Source organism: Amphiprion ocellaris, chromosome 19 (assembly GCF_022539595.1).
Source record: "Amphiprion ocellaris isolate individual 3 ecotype Okinawa chromosome 19, ASM2253959v1, whole genome shotgun sequence".
Classification (NCBI taxonomy): Eukaryota; Metazoa; Chordata; class Actinopteri; family Pomacentridae; genus Amphiprion; species Amphiprion ocellaris.
The window spans coordinates 26060534-26075209 of record NC_072784.1 but is presented as its reverse complement, the minus strand read 5'-3'; the positions used below and the strand labels follow the sequence as shown (position 1 = coordinate 26075209).

General features: G+C 38.3%; 1 protein-coding gene across 4 annotated transcripts; it reads left to right on the top strand.

Moving 5' to 3' along the window:
* Positions 1 to 58: 58 nt before the first annotated feature.
* On the top strand, positions 59 to 14267 carry gdpd3a (glycerophosphodiester phosphodiesterase domain containing 3a). Of its 4 annotated transcripts, none has more exons than XM_023265420.3 (11): positions 59 to 80; positions 1746 to 1853; positions 2416 to 2458; positions 5270 to 5405; positions 6575 to 6620; positions 6777 to 6895; positions 7232 to 7321; positions 7540 to 7673; positions 7963 to 8022; positions 8316 to 8367; positions 12756 to 14267. In XM_023265420.3, the coding sequence occupies exons 1-11, from the start codon at positions 74 to 76 to the stop codon at positions 12882 to 12884; spliced, it is 924 nt and encodes a 307-aa protein (XP_023121188.2). In that variant the 5' UTR covers positions 59 to 73; the 3' UTR covers positions 12885 to 14267. The 4 variants fall into 4 exon arrangements, with proteins under 4 accessions (XP_023121188.2, XP_054861410.1, XP_035801875.2 ...); XM_055005435.1 differs by lacking the exon at positions 59 to 80 and adding an exon at positions 85 to 223 and having other exon boundaries at positions 1709 to 1853; XM_035945982.2 differs by lacking the exon at positions 59 to 80 and adding an exon at positions 1286 to 1442 and having other exon boundaries at positions 1709 to 1853.
* Positions 14268 to 14676: the final 409 nt, after the last annotated feature.

Here is a 14676-nt window from a genome sequence, read left to right as displayed (position 1 = left end):
GAGGAGATGGTGACGACTGGAGACGCAACACTGAGCTTCAAATCCGCCGTTAAGGAAACCTGTGGGTGGCATCATGGAGGGTTTGTTCATCTTTGCATACAGTCTAGGAGAGAAACCCAGCAGATTTTCATGGCAATTGTGGAGAGAAAGAACTCCCGTTTAACAGGGAAACCTCCATCAGAACCGGCTCAGGGAGGGCAGCTGTCTCCCTCGACTGGCTGGGGTGAGGCTAAAGAGGAGGGGGAGCAGGGGCTTTAGATTTGAGTCCAGTTTTACCACGAAAACACTGGTTAACAGGTGTCACTGATTGTTACCATGGAAACCCGGCTCTTAGCTCTGAGTTAGCCTGAGGGTAGGGTGGCTAACTTTTTAGACAGAAATCAGTCATAATTTGGGTGTGTGTGAAAATGTCTTGCTTATCACAGGAAACTGCTAAATTTTTAGCAACACCTAAGATGTGACAAACTCAAATCTATCCAAGCTGATTCAGAAGTGAACTGAAAGCCTGAAAGTCTTGGAAATGCATATTTCAACATGAAAGCTAACTTGCTTTTCCTGCTGCACAGCTTTCCCATGTTGTCCTTACCATGTCTGAGCTTGACTTCCTCTTCACTGGTTCTTTCATTCCCACAGTCTCGCAGCACTGTGGTCTGCTTAAAAGCTTTTAGAAGATGTAAATAAAAGTACGGTACCTGATGCTTTTTGCATGTCAAAAAAGATAAACCTGTAATTTAAGAAAAAGCTGGAAAGTTGCAGTGCCCTGCAGTGAATAGATTTCTCTGTTCTGGTGAAAACCAGGCCTGTCGCACCATTGTTTGTCACATTCCAGCTTTGTTGTTGAAGCTGAACAATATACTGCTGACTTTGTGCTGTATGTATGGCAGGCATTCGTGCTTGTTGACACTTTGTTTTTTTTTTTTCACATTTCTGGCCATGTGGGTCAGAGTTTGGTTTACATATCTCCATGTGCCACATCCCTTTTGTCAAATACAGGCTAAGGAGCCTGCTGCACTCCCTGTGATGCCTTTTATGGTTCACAATTATCTGGTTATGTTCAAATCCAAACAGGACACCTAGGACAATAAATTGCAACAACTGGTTTATTTACTCTTTTGATGGTGCCTGAGGCATCATCATGGGGCTTAATATGTTCTGTCATATTGCACTACTCCCAACAATAAAGCACAATAGAAGAAATCCTAGAAAAGTGTCTGTAGCACGCAGATATGACATATGCAAAAAGCCATTCGCTCCCAGGTGAACAACAGCAGTTCACAAAGAGTGGAATAGTATTGCCAGTGGCAGGGGAGAGGCCAGAGAGAGAGAAGTGAACTCTGGGTTATGAGCTGGTCTTTCATTAACAGATTTTTACAGCTCTCAAGGTTTCAGGTGTCTTTGCTAAGAGCGAGTAAGATGGAGACTTGATTTAGATGTGAGCAAAGGTGGGACATATTTCTTCTGTCTGACCAGTCTGTCCAGTTTTTTTCTCATCTTGTAGCAATAGACAGCTGGTTTTCTTCAGAACAGCTTTTGGATTTGGTCACTGTTGTTCGGAAGCTCAGAGAGGGTTGCTGGTTTAATAATCTGCTGATAAACATCGACACACCTCTCTGCCTGATTCTGTTTGATCATAGTTGTTGCTGGATTGAGAGCGAGTCCCCCTCTGAGAGATTTTTACAGAGACTCTGTCGGTAATCCATGTTTGCAGGGAAGGATGAGCAGTTTTCTGTATTTTATCCTGCCAGCGCTGGGAGGATACACTCTGACCTCGCTGTACCTGCTGAAGAACCCACACGTTCTCCACAGGAGGAAACGCACAGCTTTCTACTGCACGCACATTTCACACAGAGGAGGTAAGAGGCAGGAGGGTTCACGATCAAACTGATTCAGAACATGATTATAACACAGGCATTGCAAACAGCTGCAATATTCACCTTGTCATAAATGCTTATGCTGGGTGGAAATCTGCCAAGAAGACAGTTATTTAAGTATTTTTTTTTGTTTCACATATTTTAAAGGTGCATTTATTCCAGCAGTTACAAGGATGTTTTCCTATGTGGTGTCTCTGATGTTTGCACAAATTATTGATATGGGTAAAAACTGAACTTATTAATGAAAAAGTTTTTCGCAAATGCCACAATGTCCATATTAAAAACTATGCAAACATCAGTTCATGTGTTCCATTCTAGTCCTAATATATCTGCATGTATTGGGAACATTTTAAATAATCTAGTATTTTTTGCCAGATGTTGATGATGCTGAATGAATGTGAAATTATATAAAATTGTATTTGCTGTTTTGTCCTCAACAGCAGTTGTTCAACTCTGCAACAATAGGTGAACAGATGAAATGTAGCAGCTGTTGTCCTATAGTCCTGTGTCTTTATCAGCCCTGACTCCTGTGTTTGTTTTTCAGGATGCGGAGAGAGAATAGAAAGCACCATGGAGGCATTCACTCAGTGAGTACTGAACTAAAGATCCTCTCAGAACAGCTGTGGACAAAGATTGTATTCAGCTATTTCTAGAGGACAGATTTTGTAGAGTAATAGAGTCAACTTTTAGAAACCTAAATACCTACCCTCAGCATATAGAGAAATGATTGTTAGAGATTATGTTGAGTTTTATTGTTCTAAAACTAAACGAAAGACAGAAATTCTAAGAGTACAACACACTCACTTCATAGTCAGATATCCTGTATCAAACTAGTAGCAACAAATCCAGGTGTTATTTTAAATTCTGATTTACGTTTTATGCCACATTCAAAGTGAATAACGTGGCATTCATTCAGTTCGATGCAGAAAAATTGATTCATGCTTTCATCACAGATAGACTAGACTGCTTGTCAGCAGACAAAAACAAAGAACAAGGAGCACATCCCTCCAGTCCTGGCAACACTACACTGGCTCTCCATCTCGTATAGAATTGATTTTAAATTCTTTCTACTTGTATATAAAGCTCTTACTGGCTCACTGATTCACTGCTGCCTCGTGTCACCGAGATTCTCTTTTGCCGACTTCCAGGCAGCACAAAACCACAATGAAAATGCAGGATGAAGTTTTATCAGTTATGGTACCAAGTTGTGGAATAATTTACCTGAAGCAGATTGCATTTAAATACACTGATCAGGCAAAACATCATGACCACCTGCCTGATCTTGTGTTGGTCCCCTTTATGCTGCTAAAGCTTCTCTGACCCAGTGGGGCATGAACTCAGGACCTCTGGGGATGGTGGCAGTGAATTCTGTGGGTCCTGTGGGTTGTAGGGTGGAACTTATCTAGATCAGGCTGATCCTGACACATCCCACAGATGCTGGATCTGGGGAGTGTGGAACCCAGGTGAACGCCTTAGCTCTGTTGTGTTCCCTGGGCCACTCCGGAGCAGTTTTTGCGGTGTGTAGGGGTGCAATGTCCTGCTGAGGGTAACAACTGGCATCAAGGACTGCTGTTGCCATGGGTGATTGAGGGTTTTCTTGACCTGCAATGTTTAAATGGGCGGTACATGTCAAACATCCACATAAATGTCAGGACTCAAGGTTTCCCAGCAGAAAATTGCATTATAACAAGATGATTGATGTTATTCACTTCACCTCTCAGTGGTCATAATGTTGTGGCTGATCGGTGCATTTTAAACTACAGTATACACTATTGTATTGTATATTGTATTGCATCTTTATTACAAACAAATCAATGCAAGTGGCTGTTCCAGCTAAAGTTTAGACGAATAGTTGAGAGAGCATGGCGTCATATTAATATATTGCAGTAATATATGCTATCAGTGCCATGGAAGTAGCATTTTGATGTTCTGCATTGGTGAAATATACATTATACTGCACTTATTCTAAGATATAGATTACCATTCAAAAGTTTGGGGTCACCCAGACAATTTCATGTTTTCCATGAAAACTCCTACTTTCATTCATGTGCAAACATAATTGCACAAGGGTTTTCTAATCATCAGAGCCTTTCAACACCATTAGCTAACACAATGTAGCATTAGAACACAGGAGTGATGGTTGCTGGAAATGTTCCTCTGTACCCCTATGGAGATATTCCATTAAAAATCAGCTGTTTCCAACTAGAATAGTAATTTACCACATTAGCAATGTCTAGACTGGATTTCTGATTAATTTAATGTTATGTTCATTAAAAAAAAGAAAAAAAAAGCTTTTCTTTCAGAGATGAGGACATTTCTAAGTGACCCCAAACTTTTGAATGGTAGTGTAGTAATTTTATCTTTACCTGCTTGTTATGTGTATTCCATTTTTGTCGTTTTTATTTTGTATTTTACTTTATTATTTTGGTCTATTGATATTTGGTATAAATCAAAATTACAAACTTATTGTCTTATAAAGGAAAGATACAGTGTGGAACCTTAAGTGAAGTGTAATTTAAGCAAAAACACAGAGATCCCTGTGTGCACAGTTACACTCAAGAACATTACCATCCGCTTTAGAGACTGGGAGGTTTAATGTTGACTTGCTTGTTTGCTGTGTAATTTAGGTGAAGCTGAGAATGAGGTTCATTTTATGTTTTACTGTTCTGTAGACGAAGATATCAGGTAGGAACTTTTCAGTAAGATGTCCTCTGTTTAAACTGATTTATTTTGGTTGGATGACCATGAAAAACTTGAGTTATGTTTTAAAAAGGGAACCTTTTTCATGGCAGAATTTCTTTGCCAGGCCTGTGATAAAAAGCAGCATATTTAGTTTGAGAACTGAGCAGCAGAATAATGTGTGTTTTGGATGTTTTGCTGCAATGCTGGTGTAATTGTGTCTCGTAAACCCGAGAGGGTTGGGTACGAAAATACAGAAATCAATTAATCATATTAATGTATTCACAAACATTATAGATAAAGCATTTGTAGACTTTTCACAAAGAAAGTACATTTTTTCTATAATTTTATCTTTACTTTTACTAGTGTTCAGGTAGATATTGAGAAACTGTCCAAACTCATAATACATCATCATAAATGTGACAAATTAGTTTAAGAATCTGTTTTGTTAGAATGTTTAACATCTCATTGCATGCCTCAAAATGAAAATCTTGGAATCAATTATGTCTATTCTACTGCTTATTATTGCTGCCTTGAAACATTGAATCATAAACTGTGCAAAGTAGATTTGTGCTTCAAAAGAAAAACAGCACATCTTTTTATCTTTCACTATTTGTTGTACAGCATTTTAAGAAATTGCTTACTAAGCTTTCTCACTTCACATGTACCAAACAAAAGCATGCATCCTGTTTTATTTTATCTTCACTATGTGTTGTCAGTGCCGTGGAACAGGGAACACAGATGCTGGAGCTGGACTGTCACCTGACAAACGACGGACACGTGGTCGTCTCACATGATGAGAATTTGCGAAGGCAGACTGGCCACGACGTCACTGTCTCCTCCCTCAAGCTACAGGTAGGATCCTGCTGCTGAGGACAACGGTCCAGGATGAGGTTTGAAGCCTCCATTTTCATTGCAACATGCAGGACAGTTGCATGAAATTCCAACTATTCCCTTCAAAATATTCTATTACTTACACTATCTTTTGAAAGTTTGGGGTCACTTAGAAATCTCCTTATTTTTGAAAGTAAAGTGATTTTCTTTTAATGAGGGTAACATTAAATGGATCAGAAATACGATGTAGACATTAATAATGTGGTAAATGACTATTCTAGCTGGAAACAGCTGATTTTTAATGGAATATCTCCATAGGGGTACAGAGGAACATTTCCAGCAACCATCACTCCTGTGTTCTAATGCTACATTGTGTTAGCTAATGGTGTTGAAAAGCTAACTGATGATTAGAAAACCCTTGTGCAATTATGTTTGCACATGAATAAAGGTGAGTTTTCATGGAAAACATGAAATTGTCTGGGTGACCGAACAACTTTTGAACGGTAGTGTACGTAAGTGTATGTAAGATTACTAAAGATTGTATCTTGGAGCTGGATTTCTATATTTGCTGAATGATTTTTCTGAGTAAACCTGCAACTGTAGTTGAGAAACTCCTTTACTTGTGTTGATTATGTCATATTTCAATCATATGTTTGATCATTCATAATTTCATTTATGATTTCCATATTTTTCATGCATTTTACTCATCAGCATAACTATTAAAAGTAGTAATAGTCTGAACGGTTGTGATCTTAAGTTCTAAAGAATTTTAATTTTAACTGAACGTTCAAGCCGGATGAAAACAAGCTGTAATTTCCCAAAAGTCTTCTTCCTTTTCCTCCGTTCAGGCTGACCTTGACTTGAACTTTATTTTGGTCCAGATGTGGTTGTTTTTGTGACTGATTATTACATTTAAGTGGTCTTTTGCCATAAATCCAAGTCAGCCATAATATGAACAGCCACCTAAGTTTCTTCACAGAAGAGAGACGTGTTTAACTGTTTAAAATTTACAATAATCTCCAAAAGTGGTTGTGCTGTTTGTATTCATGTCAGTTTTTCCTAAGAAACAGAGCTAGTTTCTGAGTGTGACAGAAACTGTGACAGATTAGACACTATCTACTCTGAGATGCATGTAAATTCTTTTTGTGATTATCATTTTCAACTTTTTATATCTCATCTGCTTCTTTCAGGATTTGCCTTTGTACAAGGAGCGACTGGAGGTAACATTTTTTTCAGGCGAGTTCCTCCTCTCACTTTTTTTAATTCTCAGAGATTAACAATAAGCCTCTGAATGTGAAAACAGGTCAGTGTGTGTGTGTGTGTGTGTGTGTGTGTGTTTATGCATGTGTGTTTATGCATGTGTGTGTGCTTTCCACCCCTCCCATCCTCCAGGCCGGTTCAGCAGCGGTGCAGACAGGAGGTTTGCTCTGCTGGAGGACGTGTTCAGGAAGTTCCCCGAGATGCCTGTCAGCATTGAGGTCAAAGAGAACAACCACCAGCTGATAGAAAAGGTGCAGAACACATTAAAACAAGCAGACAAACAACAATAAAAAACAACTCTTACCTGAAAAAAATCCTTAAAATATGAGTGAGGAATGTTGATTTTCATATATTTAGATGACAGTTGGAATCCTATGTGGAAAAATCTTGTTTGTCCCGAAGACGATGCGTCTCTTAATATGGTATTAAGGTGGATAAACTGTGAATAATTTACATACTTCAGAGCTAAAGTGCTTTTTCACTCATTTATACTCAAACTTACTTTCACTCACCTTGTTTCACCTTCATATCTCATCATTTCTGCAGTGCTTTTGCATTTTGTTGCTCAACTCACTGCTTTTCTGCAGATATCTGACCTGGTTAAACGCTACAACAGGGAGGAGATCACTGTGTGGGCTTCTGTGAAATCCTCCATCATGGAGGAATGCCGCAGGACGGTAAATAAACCAGCTGGGGGAGACAAAGTTAGCTGTACAGCATTATGCACCACCATATTGCTCATTCACAAAAAATAATACACTTTTCCTCCAATTATTTGATCTAAATATGTGAGATTTAGCTGTATGACTTTTAGAAATCTGACAGCTTAGCTGTGTCTTCTTTTCTTTTCTTTTTCAGCGTCACATTTACAAAAATTGTCTCTGCTTCCTCGTAGAATGACTCCATGCCATACAGCTTCACTATGAGCCGAGGCGTGGTGCTTCTGCTTCTCTATTACAGCGGCCTGCTGCCCTTTGTGCCGCTGGGAGAGAGTTTGCTGCAGTTTTACCTGCCGCACATCTTCAACAGGTCAGACTGCAGGAGTGTGTGTCGTTGCATGTTGAGACAATGATTGTTTTTATGCACGTCTCATTACACAATAAGGTATTTCTTGTTAAAGCCAGATACAGACTGAAGTATCTCTGCTCAGACTATGACACTGTATGCTCTGTTCCTTACAGAGTTTTTAACATATTGTGATCTCTGTGGCTGTAATTCATCCTCTGCTCATCCATCTACCTTCATTTGTAGATTTAACCTGAGATAACTGTATTAAAGTACACATTTCTGTTTATTTCTTCATTTCTGTGTGCTGAAGGACGTTTATTCCTGAGCAGCCGATCCTGAGAAACAAAGTAGTCGTGTATTTGTTGGACAAGTAAGTGACGTTTGAAAAGCATTCTTACAGCTGATTTGTTTTGCTTTTTGAAATTTACAAAGCAATATGTAAGAGGTATTCCCAGAATACCTTCCTGGAAACATTTTTACCCAATTACATAGCCTAAATCAGAGCTGATCTATGCAGATTTATAACATTTTAAAATGCAGTGAGGTAGTTTATATGCAACAAATCTCAAATTCAACACCTCAGACACAACAAATACTAAATCATGTTTGCAGAAATTTGTGTAAACAATATGTTTTCATTGTTTTGGTATGCTTTAATTGCAGAGTAACTATGAGGAAGAGTCTTTTTAAACACCTCGCAGCTCGTGGAATTCAGGTAAGTAACCATCGTCACAAGTGTTTATGCCACTGTTCAAGGAAAATTCATCGGCGTCGATACTAAAAATGTTTCTTACAGATTGCATCAGAAAAGATTGACACGCACAGGTGATGATGTAGGGTTACATCAGCTGTTACTTTCAGCTGTATGAGTGTATTGTGCAAGAGCTGCAGTCAGGATAGCACCTGGCTAACTTTTTATTTTGTTGAACTATAGCTTCTGATTACATTTCTGCCATAAATGTCATATTTCCCAAAAATGTTGTATAAACGCTACAGATTTTAGAGTGCTGTCATCTATTAGTCAACATTGCCCCACCTATATATTAATAAACATCTTGCATTTTTATCTGTAGTTGTGATGCTAGATATTAAAATAACGTACCATTGCAAAAAAATGTTTAGAAGTATGACATTCCTACATGATGACAGAAATGAATAGATAAGAATTGTGAACCATTAAAAGATGAGGTAATAATTGTAAGAATAATTCAAATGTTGATTTGTGCAAAACAGATGCCATGTCTGTTTGAGCTTTAATGTCCGTCTCTAGATTTAACACCTAAAAACTCATCTCATGTATCCAAATTACATGTTTAGACGTTTTTTCATGAAAATAATCCACTGAAATTCCCTTTAAAGCCTTAAAATGGCTGCAGTGCAACTTCATATATCCACACCAGCCTATTTGCTGCAGCTGGAGCACACCAGCTCACCTATGACACTGCTCAAACACAAAAAACTACTCTGTGCTACAGAACGCCAGGTTATAATACTGGCATACATGTTTGAGCTGGAAATCGGATCTGGAGCAGAATAATGACACAGAAATCCCCACTCTGCAGACTGACAGGATTAGTTAATTTTGAGGGAATAACTGGAAGAATAATACAAATGTTGATTTGTGCAGAACAGGTGTTCTGTCTGTTTGAGCTTTCAAGTCTCTCTCTAGGGATTTAATGCCAAAAAAACTCAACTTGTGATTCAAAATTACATGTTTTCTATGAAAATTGTCTACTAAAATTCCCATAAAAGCCTTAAAATGGCTGCAATGCAACTCTTCGTGAATTACTTCCTATACAAATATATACACACGTGGAAAAAATTGTTGGTACCCCTCAGTTAATGAAGTAAAAACCCACAATGGTCACAGAAATAATTTGAATCTGACAAAAATAATAATAAAAATTCTATGAAAATTAACCAATGAAAATCAGACATTTCTTTTGAACCGTGGTTTAACAGAATTATTTTAAAAAATAAACTCATGAAACAGACCTGGACAAAAATTATGGTACCTCTAGAAAAGAGTGAAAATAATGTGACCATAGGGACATGTTCAATCAAGGTGTGTCCTCTAATTAGCATCACAGGTGTCTACAAACTTGTAATCAGTCAGTCGTCCTATTTATAGGGTTACAGTAGTCATTGTGCTGTTTGTTGACATGATGTGTACCACACTAAACATGGACCAGAGGAAGCAAAGGAGAGAGTTGTCTCAGGAGATTAGAAAGAAAATTATAGACAAGCATGTTAAAGGTAAAGGCTATAAGACCATCTCCAAGCAGCTTGATGTTCCTGTGACTACAGTTGCACATATTATTCAGAAATTTAAGATCCATGGGACTGTAGCCAACCTCCCTGGATGTGGAAAATTGATGACAAATGGAAGAGACGGATAATAGGAATGGAAACAAAAGAGCCCAGAACAACCTCTAAAGACATTAAAGGTGAACTCCAAGGTCAAGGTACATCAGTGTCAGATCACACCATCCGTCATTGTTTGAGCCAAAGTGGACTTAATGGGAGACGACCAAGGAGGACACCATTGTTGAAAACAAATCATAAAAAAGCCAGAATGGAATTTGCTAAACTGCATGTTGACAAGCCACAAAGCTTCTGGGAGAATGTTCTATGGACAGACGAGACAAAACTGGAACTTTTTGGCACATCAGCTCTATGTTCACAGACACAAAAATGAAGCATATGAAGAAAAGAACAGTGTCCCTACTGTGGAACATGGAGGAGGTTCTGTTATGTTCTGGGGCTGCTTTGCTGCATCTGGTACAGGGTGTCTTGAATCTGTGCAGGTACAATGAAATCTCATGACTATCAAGGTATTCTAGAGAGAAATGTGCTGCCCAGTGTCAGAAAGCTTGGTCTCAGTCGCAGGTCATGGGTCTTGCAACAGGATAATGACCCAAAACACACAGCTAGAAACACCCAAGAATGGCTAAGAGGAAAACATTGGACTATTCTGAAGTGGCCTCTATGAGCCCTGATCTAAATCCTATTAAACATCTGTGGAAGGAGCTGAAACATGGTGTCTGGAGAAGAACCCTTCAAACCTGAGAAACTGGAGCAGTCTGCTGATGAGGAGTGGACCAGAATACCTGCTGAGAGGTGCAGAAGTCTCACTGACAGTTACACAAATGGTTTGATTGCAGTGATTGCAACAAAATATTAAGTTAAGGGTACCATCATTTTTGTCCAGGCCTGTTTCATGAGTTTATTTTTTTAAATAGTTCTGTTGAACCACGGATCAAAAGCAATGTCTGATTTTCACTGGTTAATTTTCATAGAATTTTTATTTATTATTACTTTTGTCAAATTCAAATTATTTTTGTGACCATTGTGGGTTTTTCTTTCATTAATCGAGGGGTACCAACAATTTTTCCACATGTGTAGATCTATGATCCTTACCTCTTTCTCTATCCACACCAACCCATTTGCTGCAGCTGGAGCACACCAGCTCCCCTTTGACCCTGCTCAAACACTATAAAACTACTTTGTGCTACAGAACGGCAGGTTAGAATATTGGAGTGATTCAGTCATACATGTTTGAACTGGAAACCGAATCTGGAGCAGAACAATGACACATAAATCCCCACCCTGCAAACTGACAGGATTAGTTCCTCTTGTTTGTTAAGTATGAAAACCTGGATGTCTGAATCCATATGGACGTGTAACACGGTAAAAAAAAACCCTACTTTTTCTAACCAGACTTGGGTTTTTAGTTTGAAGAGAGCCCTTAAATGGTTTACCTGTTCATGCTTTAACTGTGTGGACAAAACGGACACCTCGTTACTGAAATCCTGCTCTGCTGAGCCACTGTTGGACAGAACCTCCACTCGATCATGTTTAGGTCCTGCACTTGAAGATGCAGTTGATGATTAGTGGAAGGAAAACCTCAAATCATCCTAATTCATCGATAAACACTTTAAAACTAGAATGTCTGATGTTTTAATCCTTGTTGCTGCTTCGCCGGTCTCCACATCATCAACTTCATTCAATCCCCAAACCTCATGATTTCAGCTATGACAAACAGTTGAGCTCACACAACCGCTGCGAGTGTCCTGAATGCATCACCTCCATCCTGATGTGAGTAATCTCTGCTGTGATGAGATCAGCCCCATTCTCAGGCCATGAGCGGCCACCGAACAGTCGGAGCGTGTTAAACACATGAAGTTATACGCCGACTGCCGCCTTGTCAGCTGCTGAGTGCCTCACAGCATTTGAACACTGACGAATGGATGATATAAATAGATGTGTTTTCCCAGAACTGCTCCACATTCCAGAAGAACGTAGCCAAGTTTCAGTGTTAGAGCCAGGAATGACAGAGAACCTTGAAATGCTTGTACATGTGTACATGATTGAGCAATATGCCTTAAATTGCTGGAAAATCATCTATTCGTCATTATGACATCTGTGTAATTGATGTTGGAAACATTGAGCTAAAAGACTGTTTCTCCAATAGGAAGGAATCCATAATAAAGTACTTGGCAATGTCATAAATAAATCCACTGCACAGTGACTATAAAAAGGATTCAGCCCCTTGGAAATTTTCCAGTTCTTTTCAAAATTGAATTATGGACAATTTAATTTGGTTGTTTTGACAAGAATTGGCAATAAAATCTATTTCATGTCAAAGTGAAAACAGATTTTTCCAAAGTAGAAACAAAGTTACACAAAAATGGTTTAATGAAAGTCAGAGCCCAAACTTCAATCCAATTAAAGAATTTATGTCTGGACTTGAAAAAGGCTGTTCACTCACAATCCCTAACAAAAAGCTAATTGATGATTAGAAAACTCTTGTTCAATTATATTAGCACGTGAATAAAAGTGTGAGTTTACATGGAAAACATGAAATTGAATGGTAATCTATATCTTAGAATAAGTGCAGTATAATGTATATTTTACCTATGCAAAACATCAAAATGCTACTTCCATGGCACTGATAGCATATATTATTGCAATGCATTAATATGACGCCATGCTATTATTTGTGTAGACTTTAGCTTGAACAGCTGCTCTCTGATGCTCAAGGATTTCAGTTTTTTCGATAGTCACTTATTTTAACTTTCACTAATATGTCTATATTTGCAGGTGCATTTATTTGTTTGCAATAAAGATGAAGATATAAAGGCAGCATTCGAACTGGGAGCCACAGGAGTGATGAGTGACTATCCAGCTCTTCTGTCGAACTACCTCAGCAGAAACAGAAGGCAGGACTGAACCCGAACATACCGACACATGACAGCGAGAAATGGCAGTGTATAAAAACGAAGCGACAACTGCCAAAGAGACAAAAATACAAGAATCATGAGGTCCATTTCCTCAACGATGACAAGATCAGTATTAGTGAGGACAAAGGTATCACTTCAGCTCCTCACTGTTGATAGAATGATTTGTTTGTGGTGCTGTTAGATTATTTCTACGGCCTTCACCCACAAGCTATCAAAAAAACAGGTCTGTATTCAAAGCACCACTCATGGATTTCTGCCAGCAGCAAATCATGGGAGTGAATATTTAACCAGCCTTATCATGGTCACCCACAATAAGAGAGCAAACGTGACTTTGTTTTGACTATGTCCAATGTTATTTTCTGCCATTATTTGACTGGTTTAAGTAAGTGCTGGACTTCAAAAAAAGAAAAACGATCTGGGACAAACCACTTGGATTTTTGCTTCTATGTTGTTTTTTGGCTGTAAAATGGAAATAAAAGTGAAGAAAATGGGCATTTAATGGCACCATATATACACCCATATATGCGTGCAGTGTTAGCTAATCAGGGTTTTGCATCTGTTTTTAATCCATTTCTTTCACCTGAAGACCGAAGGCTTGCATGTGCAGTAAACCTCACCTATGTCCTGGTTTCTCCCAGGCAGCAACGGTCAGAGTCCAGCTGTGAAAATAATCATCTGTTGGTGAAACAATGGCTGTATTTTTCTGCCCAGGTTGGCTGCGCCCTGCAGTGTGACGAGTGAGTTAATGGAATACAGTATAAGTGGATCTGTGTTAACTGAGGTCTTTAGAACAGTTGAGGTGCAAAGAGCAAACGTTTGAATAAGTGACCCAGTAAAGAAAACAAGAGGATGTCATTAGCTTTGTTTCTTGGAATCTAGGGGGTTTACATTCCTACAGAGCACACACTGTGAGTGAACACTGTAAAATGGAGTTTGTAGGCAAAAGAAAATCTGACAGTATAAATGGAACGCTTTTTAATAGGGCTGAGACAATTAGTTGATTAATAAATTACCCCAAATATGATGAATTTTGATCATTAAGTAATTATTTTGAGCCAAACATCAGAGGTTTCACATTATCACACAAATATTTGATGTTTGTCTTTATTAATTCTTACTGGAATGTTACATCTTTGGGTTTTAGATTGTTGGTTAGACAAACGGAGAATTTGTGATGAAAATTTTTCAATATATTCTAGAGCTGCTAAGATTAATGAATTACATCTCATATGAAAAATATAAAATGATTAGACTGTTGCATTTTTTTGTGACTTGTGCTATCGTTCTAGACATACTGGCTAAGACTTCAGTGTGGTAATCTGCAACTATTTTGATCATCTGAGTTTAAAAAAATAAAAAAAATTTGATTCAAGTTTCTTGCATTTCAACATTTATTGGTTTCTTTACTGCTCTGTGACAGTAAACTAAAGCTGTTGGGGTTGATCAAAACAAGGCATTTGAGGCATTTGATCATCTGATCGACATTTTTCACCACTTTCTGACATTTTATGGAAAAATAACTCGCTTAAACTTTTTTGTCATTATACATGTACACATACAGGTAACAAAATGCAGTTTGGCATCTAACCAAAAGTGCAATAAGCAGCAAGTTCAAGATTTTCAAAATGTACAAAGATGACAGGTGAATGAGAATTGATATAATATTACCATGAAATATGAATGGTTTGTTAGAGACATAATGTACGTAATATTGAGATGCTATGCACACATTTACAGATTGTGATGTATAGTTGGAGGTGCAATGAATATACTATACCAAT